This window comes from Cajanus cajan, chromosome 9, assembly GCF_000230855.2.
Source record: "Cajanus cajan strain Asha chromosome 9, NIPB_CcT2T_4, whole genome shotgun sequence".
Taxonomy (NCBI): Eukaryota; Viridiplantae; Streptophyta; class Magnoliopsida; order Fabales; family Fabaceae; genus Cajanus; species Cajanus cajan.
Genome location: NC_138525.1, coordinates 53,991,778 through 54,003,979, shown reverse-complemented (window position 1 = coordinate 54,003,979; position 12,202 = coordinate 53,991,778). Strand labels below are relative to the sequence as shown.

General features: G+C 37.0%; 3 protein-coding genes across 3 annotated transcripts; all 3 read right to left on the bottom strand.

The window, feature by feature from the left end:
• Window positions 1-3: 3 nt before the first annotated feature.
• Window positions 4-1,029, bottom strand: LOC109809334 (uncharacterized). Its single transcript, XM_020372610.2, has one exon. It carries the CDS (start codon window positions 1,027-1,029, stop codon window positions 4-6), a length of 1,026 nt encoding a protein of 341 aa, XP_020228199.2.
• A 3,322-nt stretch (window positions 1,030-4,351) lies between these two features.
• On the bottom strand, window positions 4,352-5,602 carry LOC109818438 (protein PHOSPHATE-INDUCED 1). Its single transcript, XM_020383905.3, has one exon. It carries the CDS (start codon window positions 5,462-5,464, stop codon window positions 4,520-4,522), a length of 945 nt encoding a protein of 314 aa, XP_020239494.2. The 5' UTR covers window positions 5,465-5,602; the 3' UTR covers window positions 4,352-4,519.
• Window positions 5,603-8,808: 3,206 nt separating this feature from the next.
• LOC109818381 (protein PHOSPHATE-INDUCED 1) lies at window positions 8,809-10,323 on the bottom strand. Its single transcript, XM_020383830.3, has one exon. It carries the CDS (start codon window positions 10,251-10,253, stop codon window positions 9,315-9,317), a length of 939 nt encoding a protein of 312 aa, XP_020239419.1. The 5' UTR covers window positions 10,254-10,323; the 3' UTR covers window positions 8,809-9,314.
• Window positions 10,324-12,202: the final 1,879 nt, after the last annotated feature.

The window sequence follows — 12,202 nt, the reverse complement described above, 5'->3', positions numbered from 1 at the left end:
AGACTAGGAAGGTTTTTCCCAATCCGAGACCAACAATACGGAACGAGAGTATCTCTTCCGTGCTGACGATGTTGGACCTCCTCCGGCGAATCCCCCCGCTATGGTGTTAAAGTCTCCATGAACAGCCTGTTGGTGGGTCTCTGAACTCTTCTCCGGGATGTCTCTTGGAGGAGATCTCCCTTTGCGTCTTCCTCCCCTCGCATCTTCCCCTTCATGTCTGCGTCGTCTGTCCGACGAGCCTTCATCATGCTTACCTGTGATGAACTTCTTCAGGCGACCTTCCTTGATGAGACGCTCAATCTGCCTACCGAGAACAAAGCAATTCTCCGTAGTGTGTCCATGGGTGCGATGAAACTCACACCAGTCGGTCTTGTAAGGGCCCAACTGGCGGTCGGTCGTCACCGGAAACTCGAAGAGCGAAGCGTTGTTGACTTCATGGAGTATGTGCCTCCTAGGGACGTTGAGTGGGGTGAATTTTTCTTGCTCGTTGCTTCGTACCCAATCGCCCTTCGCCCGACCGCCATGATCCGCCTGCCTACGATTTCCCTCCTTGGGATCGTAGTGATCACGTCGCTTGCTCCAGTCTGAGCGTACCCGGAGGTGCTTGTTGCCTTCCTTATTACTGCCCCCCGCCTCTCGGCTTTCCGCCGCTCTTTTAACAATTTGGTTTTCCTCCGTCTTGATGTGACTCAAGGCGAAGGCCCTCACCTCTGACATCGTTTGACAGTTAGCTTTGTCGAGGGCGATGTCGAAAGCTCCGGACCTTAAGCCCTTCTGGAATGTTATGACTGCCATCCTCTCGTCCAACGACCCTATTCTCAAGGCGACCTCGTTGAACCTTTGTAGAAAATCCTTTAATGACTCCCCGCGTTGCTGCTTGAGGTCGAACAAGTCCGCCGTGATCGGTGATTTCTTCTTGTTGGCAACGAATTGCGCCATGAAGAGCCGACCGAAGACGTCGAAGTCGGTGATTGATCGGTCAGGGAGACTACTAAACCAATCAAGCGCTGCCTTTTTGAGTGTGCCCATGAATAGTTTCTAGCGGACCTCCATGCTCCCTCCACAGATCAACATTTGAGCTCGGAAATCCGTCAAATGCTGACTGGGATCCTGTGTCCCATCGAAAGGCTCGAATTGGGGTATCCGATGGTCCCTGGGGATGATCTCGGCCTCTATGGCTTCCGAGAAAGGTCAAAAATCCCTAGGGACTTCCAGTATGACATCCTCCTCCACCATCCTGGTACTAGCCGCTATTCTGGCCTGCATCTCATCTGCGCGTCTCCTGATCTCCTCGTTCTCACGTTGGCTGGCCTCCTCTCTCTCCCTGGATCGCGCATTTTCCTCCCTTAAGCCATTGATCATGGCCATCATCTCCTCCATAGTAGGGGGTTGTGAGTTGTTGTTATTGTCGCCTCTCGCCATGGTAAAGTGTAGGTTTTTTTGTATTTCTTGGGGCATAGGAAAAGTTTCACCGTAGCCCCACGGTGGGCGCCAAAATGTTCTAGCCAAAGGGTGGACTAGGGTTTTTTCCTAGATCGTGCCTTAGAGCCAGAGCATTCAAAAGTGTAATTTGCCTTCTTAGCCTTAGGGTTTTAGGTTTTATACTTCGTTGCCCATGGGCCTCATGGGCCCCAAGAACATAGGGATTTCCTCAATCGTTCTTGCTACGAGGCCGCAAAATGAGTGAGGATTAGTCAAGTCGGATTTTGACCGACTAGGCCTGTGCCAAGGGTCCAATCGGGTAAATGCCGAGAGACCCCCTTATAAGCGAGTGAAGCCGAGCTAGGACCGAGTCGGCTTGCTCACCAAGGATCCAGTCGGGTGCGTGCCGAGTGGCCCCCTTATAGGCGAGTGGAGCCGAGCTAGGATCGAGTCGGCTTGCTCACCAAAGATCCAGTCGGGTGCGCGCCGAGTGACTCCCTTATAGGCGAGTGGAACCGAGCTAGGACCGAGTCGGCTTGCTCACCAAGGATCCAGTCGGGTCCGCGCCGAGTGACCCCCTTATAGGCGAGTGGAGTCGAGCTAGGAGTGAGTCGGCTCGCGTAGAGATGTTAACTCGGTTGTAGGCCGAGTGGTTTCCAGTCAAACAGAGGATCAAGTCGGGTTTTGACCTGGACGGTACACTAGCCTTCCAGCCCTGAGCCGATAAGGCGAGAGGGCTTGTGGCCTGGTAACTTAGTCGGGTATCAACCGAATAGAGGTCAGTCGAATTTTGACCTGAACGGTACAGATTTTTATTATGATTAACTTTGTAATATTTCTCACCTTTACAAACAGAAATATTTATTTTTCTCCCATGATTTTTTTATGCTTAAGATACTATTAATCGATAACTAAAGACTAATTATTGATTGTTTATCAGAGTTTTTTCTCTTTTTAAATAAAGTCTTATTCATAAAAAAAACTTTAAATTGAATTTTTAATAATATATTTAAAGATTTCAATCATCTATCAGCTATGTTAAATTTTGTTGCTCATAATTTGTTATCTTTATTTTCTTTTTTCTTACCTAAATGTAAATATTTGTATCATAAATTATCTTTTAAGATAAATGTTGGTAATATTCTTTCTATTATGTTTGTTTCACTAATGTATATGACACTTTTTATTATGAGTAAAATAAATTTTTATGTCAGTTTAAGGTCTGTCATAGATCCCGATAATATACAAAGTATTAACTTTTTATGTCAATTATAAAAAAAAATTGACATAGAAGATTTTGACTTTTTATGTCGGTTATAAAAATAACTGACATAAAAAGTTTTATTTTTTTGTTAACAAATGTTTCTTTGCTATGTTTTTTCCTTTTCATTATGTCTCTTTGTATTTCATTACCACGCTATTGTTTATTTTCATTATTGCATCTCTTCGTGTTTCATCATTACACTTTTTCTTTTTTGTTGCATCTCTTCATATTTCAGCATTTATTTTTCTTATCGCATTTTCATCATCATGCTCTTTCTCTTTTGTCAACCAACAACATCAAACAACACCAACACCATAGCGAAATGCACGAAAAAGAGAAGAGAATGAGAACAAACCTAGGAGTGTGATAATGATTGAACGGTTGCGAGAACAAGAATGAATAGAAGAAGAGTACAAGAACAAATGGAGGGTTTTACTAGAAATTATCTTAACGATTATTGAAATTTCCTTAACAATGTACAAAAGTTTGTCGTTAGTAAAACCTCTTTTTCCTAAACAAAAAACTAAATAAAACAGTGAAACAGGAATTGGGTTTGCACTCTCAATGTAACTAAGAAGAAGATATTTTATGGGAGGTGACGATATTTGTGTCATAAAATATTTTGTATATAACAAGTAAATCAACATCTATCATAAAAAGGTTGAAGACAAAGACTGACCAACATATTTTATGATGAATGTTGACTTACTCGATATAGAAAGAACATTTTATAATGGATAAGTCAAAATTTGTCATAGAATATTTTGACATATTTACAAGTATGTCACTACACCACTTTTCTATATTGTGTGGATAATACCTAACATATAAAATGCACTAGAAAATCTTATTTTTACACTAGTGTTTAATTAAAAAACAAATTTTATGTTTTTTTCAAGGATGCTTATTTTTTTTAAGAAGCATTTCCTATTGGTTTTATAAAAATATTACTTTTAAAAAATCATTTTTTAGAATACTTTTAATTTTAAACAAATAAGCTCATATTTCACCAAAACTTTTAGAAATTACAAAAATTAACCAATCTCATTCTCATTCAATATATATGTTTCTCCTAAATTAAAACAAAATTCATTAAATTTATAATTTCTAATAACAAGAGTATTAGCCAAAGTGTTACTAGTTTGATGTCTTTATTTTTCTTTAGTCACGGTACTACATGTTTACATAAATATTAAAAAGCCAGTAGTGTTATTTTTACTTCTCGATATAAAAAATACATAATAACATATGATCTATTTCATTTTCAAGATTAAAATTTGAATATTGAAGAAATTTGTTAAGAGACAGAGCCATTTTGTATCAACTAGTATAGGTGTTAGAGTAGAAATTTATTTTATACATTATTATATCTTCAAAATAATTTAACTAAAATAATGCCTTTTTTTTTAAGTCCTTTGGCCTAATTATGCGAAGAGTAAGAAAACCAGAGTTCGAGACAAGACGGGGATCTGTTTACAATTTTGCACAAAGAATCAATTGTCTTTGCTGTGTATATATTCTATTTCTAATACAAATCAGTAATTATCCACGACACAATTGCTTTTAATGACTTAAATTTTCTAAATAAAATAGGGCAAAAGTCAAAGAACATTAACTATCAAATTCAATTGTATAAGAGAAATAGAAATTAACGTCTTTAAGATATTGATTAAAAAATGAAGAATTTTATATAAAAAAGAATATAATTCCACTATAATTTGTAATAGATCTGAATAAGGTAAGAACATTACTTTAGTTTAGAGTATAATTTATTTTTAAAAAGAAATGAATAAATGAAAGAATATATGGGATTCCGTAAGTTTGAGTGGTTGATTAGACGAGCGTGGAGCAAGCTGAGGTTTTAGGGTCAAGGAGAGCGGGCAACAAATACTTCCTTCCGTTGACTGCGTTGGCGTTGTAGCTGGCACCCGTGGTGGGGTCCACCAGAAGGTTCCCCGCGTAGCCAGGGTACGCGCCCTTACCGTACACCCCCGTGCACGCGGACCCAGCTTCCAACGGAGCCTCCTTGGGCCCCTGGAAGTACCCGTTCCCGAAGGGGTTCGTGACGGTCCCAGCCAAGAGGCTAGCGATGTTTATGACCATGCCGTCCAGGCCCACGTCGTTGTTGGGCGCAACCAAGGGCGAGCTCTGTGGGCCGTAAATGGGCTGGTGGAAGGGCCACGCGCACTGCCCCGGACACTGCGTCTCGGAGTTTCCCACCCATATGTAGGCGAACTTGTAGCGCTTTCCATTCACGCGCGCCCCCACGGAAGACCCGTGGGTGCCGCATCTACTGGAACAGAACCCCTCCACGGCCACGTCAGCAGAGGTGAGGACAACGTTGATGGCGTTTCGCTGGGGACCCTTGGATGCCAGTTTTAGGATTTGGTCGGTGGTGAGTGATTTTCCCAATGAGTAAATCTCGTCCAGGATTTGCGTGCCGAGGCTGAGGCTGAGGCTGAGGGCGGGTTTGGGGGATCTGGGTTTGTAGTATTTTTCGGTGGCTTTGAACCACGTGGCCACCGATGGTTGGGCGGTGATGGGTTTGGAAGAGGAGAGGGAGGTGATGAAATCGGCAATGATGGCTTTTTGGGAAGGTTTGAAGTTTCCGTACCAAATGAGGTTGACGGAGATTTTGCCTGTTAAGAGAGGCCCTCTGTGGTATTGGAATTGCAATTGTGGCTCTGACTCGGTGAGTTTCCTCGCTGAACTAGAATGAAGAACGGAAATAGTAACAAAAAGGGTGAAGAGAATGGTTGAGGACGTGAGAGAGGCCATTTGTGTAGTTGTAAGTGAGGTGATGAAAAGAGTGATGTGGTGGTGAATATATATAGTGGGTGGGTGTGAAGTGAAATTACGAGGTGCCACTTGATGACGCGTTTGTGTTACATGATGAAATTGAATAAGGTTGTGTTGTTGTGCGGCGAGGTTTTAAGTTAGGAGTAGTTTATTTTTTAGGGAACGTAGTGGTACTGGTGGTCTCATAACATATCTCGTGAGGGTACGCGGGGACAGGGTATGGCCAGCTAAGGCATGGAATATAACAGCACTGAAACGGGACAAAAAGACAAACCCGTGTACCCTTTGTACAAGGCCAGGATCCCTTTTATTTGCTACTTGCTCACCCATACCTCTTAAATCTTAATTGCTGCATCTGCTTCCTAATTTGCCTGTTTCCGTTTTCTACACAGCCACCATAATTTCACTTCTCCATCTTATTTGTTTTCGTGCTAGTTCAGGAAATGTTGTGTGTTCAACTGGATGTCATTAAAAAATTAAAAAAGTTTCTAACATAATGCTTTTGTTGGATTTTAGTGTTTTTCGCCAAGTTTTTTCCCTTCTAAAATATTGGAGCAGTATAAAAATAAATAAAAGGCGAATCTTTTTAAGATAGGCTCTTTGTAGTTAAGACTTTTTTTAGATCATGTGAAGAGATGTTCCAAAGTTAAGATATACAGTTTCTCAAATATTCCAAATAATTAAGAAAAAATTGTTTATAAATCATTTTAAGAACAGGCCCTCAACTAGTTTGAAAATCCATTCAAATCCAACGATCTGCCTCCCAAAGTGAAAAGTTTTATTGAGTTGTATTTGGATGGGAGCATCGCTTGTAAAAAAAAAAATTAGTTGTCACTTCAAAACATTTAGAGGTGTATATATATACGACAGGTCATCTACATGTTGATCCAACATCATATAAGATGACATATTTTAAGACATAAAAAAGACATCATAATTTACAAAATTATATAATATTAATAACATACGTCGGATAATAATCATAAATGACAAAATTAACATAGACATTCAAGGACAAAGAATAAATTATGATAGAAACTTTAGATTAAATATATTGAAAGAAATAGATGTGTTAGTATTAGGTTACATTTATTTAAATGTTTTGAATTAAGATAGTCACTAATTTTTCATACCGATTATGTCATCCAATATACTATGGTGACAATCTCCTTATCAAAACAAAAGGGAATAACCTACCCTATATCCTCTTAATCTTAGTAACAATTTATAAAGTTGTGTTTAGGTGTATTAAAATCCCACATTTTTTAGAAATATTATCTTAAAATCCCAATATGATTACCTCTAACTCTATTATATATATAATTATGATTTAAAATTATTAAATTTTTATTTTAGATAACTAATACAATATTCCACACATATTTTTATCATAATAATTTACTCTAATTGACTTGTAGTCCAAAAGAGACACAACCCCCAATTCTTAAGTATATAGGTACAAAGAGGTTCAGGCGTGATAAATGAATTTATTTATCAATCATGTATCTTATTCATTCACAATTAATAAATTATAACAATCTAATCATTAAAAATTATTAGATACTTCTTTTTATCAATTTAAATTAACAGATAATCATAAAAGTGTTTTATACGCTAATTTTAATTAATAAAATAAAATATCAAATAATTTTAAATTTTTTAAAAATTTGAAAACTAAATCTATACATTAAAAATATTTTATTCGACAATTGAATTGTTAAAATTTAATGTAAATTATAAGTTATTAAATAGAATTAATTTAAATACACATATTTTTAAAATAAGTAAATTCTTATATATATATATATATATATATATATCACAGCTGTTGACCTCGTTAAGCTAAAGAAGCTATTGAAGAAAAAAGCACTTATACACTCTATTCAAATTTCCAATCAGGGGGCGACACCCCAAGCCAGGAGATGCCAGCTTTCATGAGACTTTTTGTCTTGAATACTTTAATTTAGTGTGTGTTTGCATTTAAGTTGGAACTTGATTTTCACGTTTATCTTCAAGCAAAATTTTTTAACTTTTACGTAAAATTGAAGAGAGAATATAAAATCTACGTTTTTAAATGTAATCCAAACATCCACTTAATCGTATGGTCCAATTACCAGTTTAAAAGTCAGATGGAAATATTTCAATATAGAAGAAAGTTAAAATCTGCATTCTACAACAAACCGAGTCTTTTTTATACTTTCACAACGTAAATTTTAAAAATTATTATCTCCATTCTTATGTATAATTTTCAACTTAAAATAATTATTTATTTCTTAATTCATATTCTATTATTTATTAATTATTTTTATATTAAGATATTTTTAATTAAAATATATTTTCTTAATTTAATGAAATTAATTAATTATAAATTCTATCAAAACACCTTAATTAATTATGAAAAAGAAGAATATTAATTAAGAGAAAAAAATAGTATATGACATACATTATAATTAGTTAAATAATATATAAGTATTAATTATGAATAAAGATGATTTAAAATATATATATATATATATATATATATATATAAATACGATAAATTTATTCTTATCAACTAAAATAATTATTTTTTTAGTCCTAATAAATTACATAATTGAGTCTTATACATTATAATAAAAGTAATATTAAAATTAGTTTGTTAAATTTTGACATTGTTATCATAAAAATACTATTCGCACCATTTTGAAGATTTTCGTTAGACAGAATTCTATCATCACGGCATCTAATATAAAACCTAATTACTTTTTTGTTAAGCTTAAGTCTGTTTTTATATTTAAAAATATGTTACTTCTATTTGGGAAGGTAATTTATCTTTAATTACCATTTAATCTCCTAACTTCTAGTAGCACATTGATATTCCTAAATAATTGACGTATTATAAATTTTTTAATAAAAGAGTCGAGTAATCAATTATTAATAGGAAATCAATAGGCGATTAAAGAGGATACACAATTTCTTATAGTCGTTGAAGAAAGACATTGAAGAAAGACTAATTATTTAATTAGGTTCGGTCAGCAGCCTAGGAGGATATACAACCCAACCTCCAATTATTCAAGAAAAAAAAATAAATTAAATAAAATAAACATCTCTTAAAAATTAAACTTAATTCATTTTACTTTATACAAGGGTTAATTTAATATAAAAAAATTTAAAAGATAAAAAATATACTTAAATTTATATAGAGGAACTAAAAAAAATTTCATTTATCACATATTTTCATTTGTCATAATGTGGCTATATAGAGATAGAAAAAAGAACCCACTTGACATATTATAATTAAAAAAAAAAAAACTAATTTAATAAAAAAAATTGAAAGACCATAATTGAGTTTAAAAAATTTTAATGGGACTAAAAGTAATTTTTTTTTACAACATGGTCCCTTCTGTGTTACCCATATCTAACTGCTAAATTTTATTTGAGTAATACGAAGCTCAAGATTTTAAAACTGTCAACCTTAAATTTATATGGCAGGTGACGGGAGGGTTCGGGATTTCTATCAGCCTTAATCCTCCATAGACCATATCTATCATGATTCTTACTCCTTAGTCCTTACTCTAATGGGGTGAGCGTGATTGGCGCCTGATGTGCGCGTAATCGATGGGATTGAATGGAATGAAACTTACTTCTTCCCATCATACTAGTTCATTAGAAGAATGTTACTTTTTTTGAATGTTGTACTAAATGAGTAGTAAGAACTAAGAACAAAGAAGGATGGGAACTGATTGAGAGTAAGATTTATAAAAGCAAACCAATATATATAAACGAATGAACGAATTGATCCCTACACTACAGAGCCTAAAGTAGAATAGCAGTCGAGAGTCGAGAGTCGTCACACTAGCGTGGAGCAGGATGACGTGGCAGGATCATACAAAGCAGGAAGCAGGTACTTCCTTCCGTTGGCAGCATGCGCATTGTAGCTAGCGCCAGTAGAAGAGTCCAGGAGCAGCTTCCCAGCGTAACCAGGGTAAGCCCCTTTCCCATAAACCCCAGGGCACGCAGACGCAGCCTCTAGCGGCGCCTCAGCCGGCCCCTCGAAGAACCCATTTCCAAAGGGGTTCGTGACGGTCCCGGCCAAGAGGCTACCCAGGTTCATCACCATCCCATCAAGGCCCACGTCGTTGTTCGGCGAAACCAACGGTGGGCCCTGCGGCCCATAAACTGGCTGGTGAAAGGGCCACGCGCATTGCCCCGGGCACTGGCTCTCGGAGTTCCCCACCCAAACGTAAGCGAACTTGTAGTTCTTGTTCTTCACGTGGCTTGCCGAGGAAGAACCGTGGGTCCCGCATCGGCTCATGCAGAAACCCTCCACTGCCACGTCAGCCGAAGTTAGAACCACGTTGATGGCGTTTTTCTGTTCGCCCTTGGAAGCCAGCTCGATGAGGTCTTTGCTGGTGAGGGATTTCCCCAGCGAGTAGCCTTCGTCGAGAATTTGTTTACCGAGCGAAAGAGAAAGAGGGGTGGTTTTCTTTTTGGCGGTGAGGTGGTAGTATTTGTCGGTGGTCTTCCACCACGTGGCGACGGATGGTTGGGAGGTGTGAGGGGAGGAGGGTGAGAGGGAGGTGATAAAATCGGAGACTATTGCCTTTTGGGAAGGTTTGAAGTGACCGTACCAAATGAGGTTGATGGAGATTTGGCCAGAGAGAAGAGGGCCATTGTGGTAATGGAGAAGCTGAGTTTGGTCCTGAACCACCTCGTTCAACCTCCTGGTAGCCAAAGAGATGTGAAAAACACAGAATAGAAAGAAAATCTTGAAGAGGAAAGTGGACATTTTTAAAAAGCTGCGCTAAGAAGCTGAGATAGCTTGCAAATTTGGTGTGTTAAGAGATGGTGATTGGTGAGTGTATATATATAGCAATATAGGTGAGAGATGTGGGTGTGGTACGAGTAATGGCCAGTAAGAAAGAGAAAGTGTAGATAGGTACTAGCGCGTTTGTTGATTGAAAAGTGAAAAGTGTAGCGGAGTGTATGGAGAGCGTTTGAAAAGAAAGAAAGTGTATGGAGAGAGGGAAAGAGAGACGTTAGGTGACAGTCTGGATTGTCTAGGAAAGTGTAAGTAATTAACTGGCATTTACGCAATGGCAGCTAGCTTATCAATGGTTGTGGCCTGTGGGTATCCGAGGAACCACGCGATGGAGTATTGCAATTTAGAAACATGCATATCCTACTCATACTCACACCTAGTACAAATAGTAACGTTGCTAAGCTGTCTTTTTCTTTTTCTTTTTTAAAAACAGCCACGTTTGTAATGTTTCAATGTTCGCGCCAATGTTACACAACTATTGGAACTTCTAGACTTCAGTTCCACAAATTATACACTCGTTAACTTGATCAGAGGCCTTTTTACCCGGTAAATAGTGTTTGGTCAAACAAAACAAAGGTTTTCAAATGTAAAAACTGTATCATTTGATGAAGGTAGTGATTCAAGGTTAATCCAGTTACTCAATCACATATCACAATTTGCTAAATTCTTCATTGAGGTAGTTTAAAGTTTCCACGTTAGTCTAATTACCGAATATCCCTTGGGATTATGATCAAATTCAAGGAATATTTTTTAAGAATAATAGTCTTGGAGTCTGCATAAAATATTTCATTTTTTATGAGCCAAAAACAGCACTGCCAATAGGTACAACTTACACCATGTCTTTTATTTTACACATTGCTTATGATAACGACACTCTAATCTTAACTTACACTTGCATTTAAATATGTAATTGACGTAAAAGAGAAGGAAAAAACCATGCTTCATGTCTGCTTGCAATGGCCTAAATTCCCGATAATCGGAAAAGACAACCCCAGCGCTTCTTATGGTGCATGCACCTCAAGACTGGGACTGCTCTGTTTCAAATTTTAACAGACATGACATTTAATACTTATTAATTTTAGTGTCTTAATCAATATGGTTGGGGGCATATATGAGACAAACCCATTCATTAGACAAGCTCATTGCATATACATAGCCATTATTAATTCTTTTTATGTCTGCAATGTTGGCCTTAATAGCTGTGCTCAGGGCTGTTAAAAAAACCAAAAAGAATGAAATTGAATTTAAAACCAGACCAAACCATTTAAAAAAAACGGAACCAATTATAATAAAATTGAACCGGATTTAATTTTTAAAATAAAACTTAAAAACTGAACCTATTTTTTTAAAAAGGTTTGGTTCACTAAAACCATAAAACGGAACATGCATGACAATTGCTCAGCCAACCCTCTCACTCACTCTATCTCGCACGACGCACACTCTCTCTTTCTTAGAATCTCGAATCTCGATCTCTCACAACAAAGTCTCGCAATCTCGCACTGCACTCATTCTTAATCGTTGGCAATTGCAGTACCCAAAGCCCCAAATTGCCAAGTAAAATTTCAGAGGAAGAACCATAAGGTGTAGTTTCACAAGTTCAAAGAGGTTAGCTTTCGTTTCCTTTTCTGTCGGAACTCTAGTTTTTGCTATACATAGCTTATGGGTTTTAATTAGCTTCTATTAATTTGATTTAACCTATAGTTTTGTAGTTATAAGTTTACTTTGTTTATCAGGTTAGTCATGAATGATTTTATTACTTGAGCATTTGAATAGTGATTGTCTTTTTGCTTGGCAATTTTTGTGCATAGGAAGGGATTTTAGGATCATTTCTCTGGATATTTGTCTGTTGTGAACAGTAACTGCTGGTATATGGATATTTAAAATTTTTAGGTCTATGAAGGAGTTTTTTTAATGTG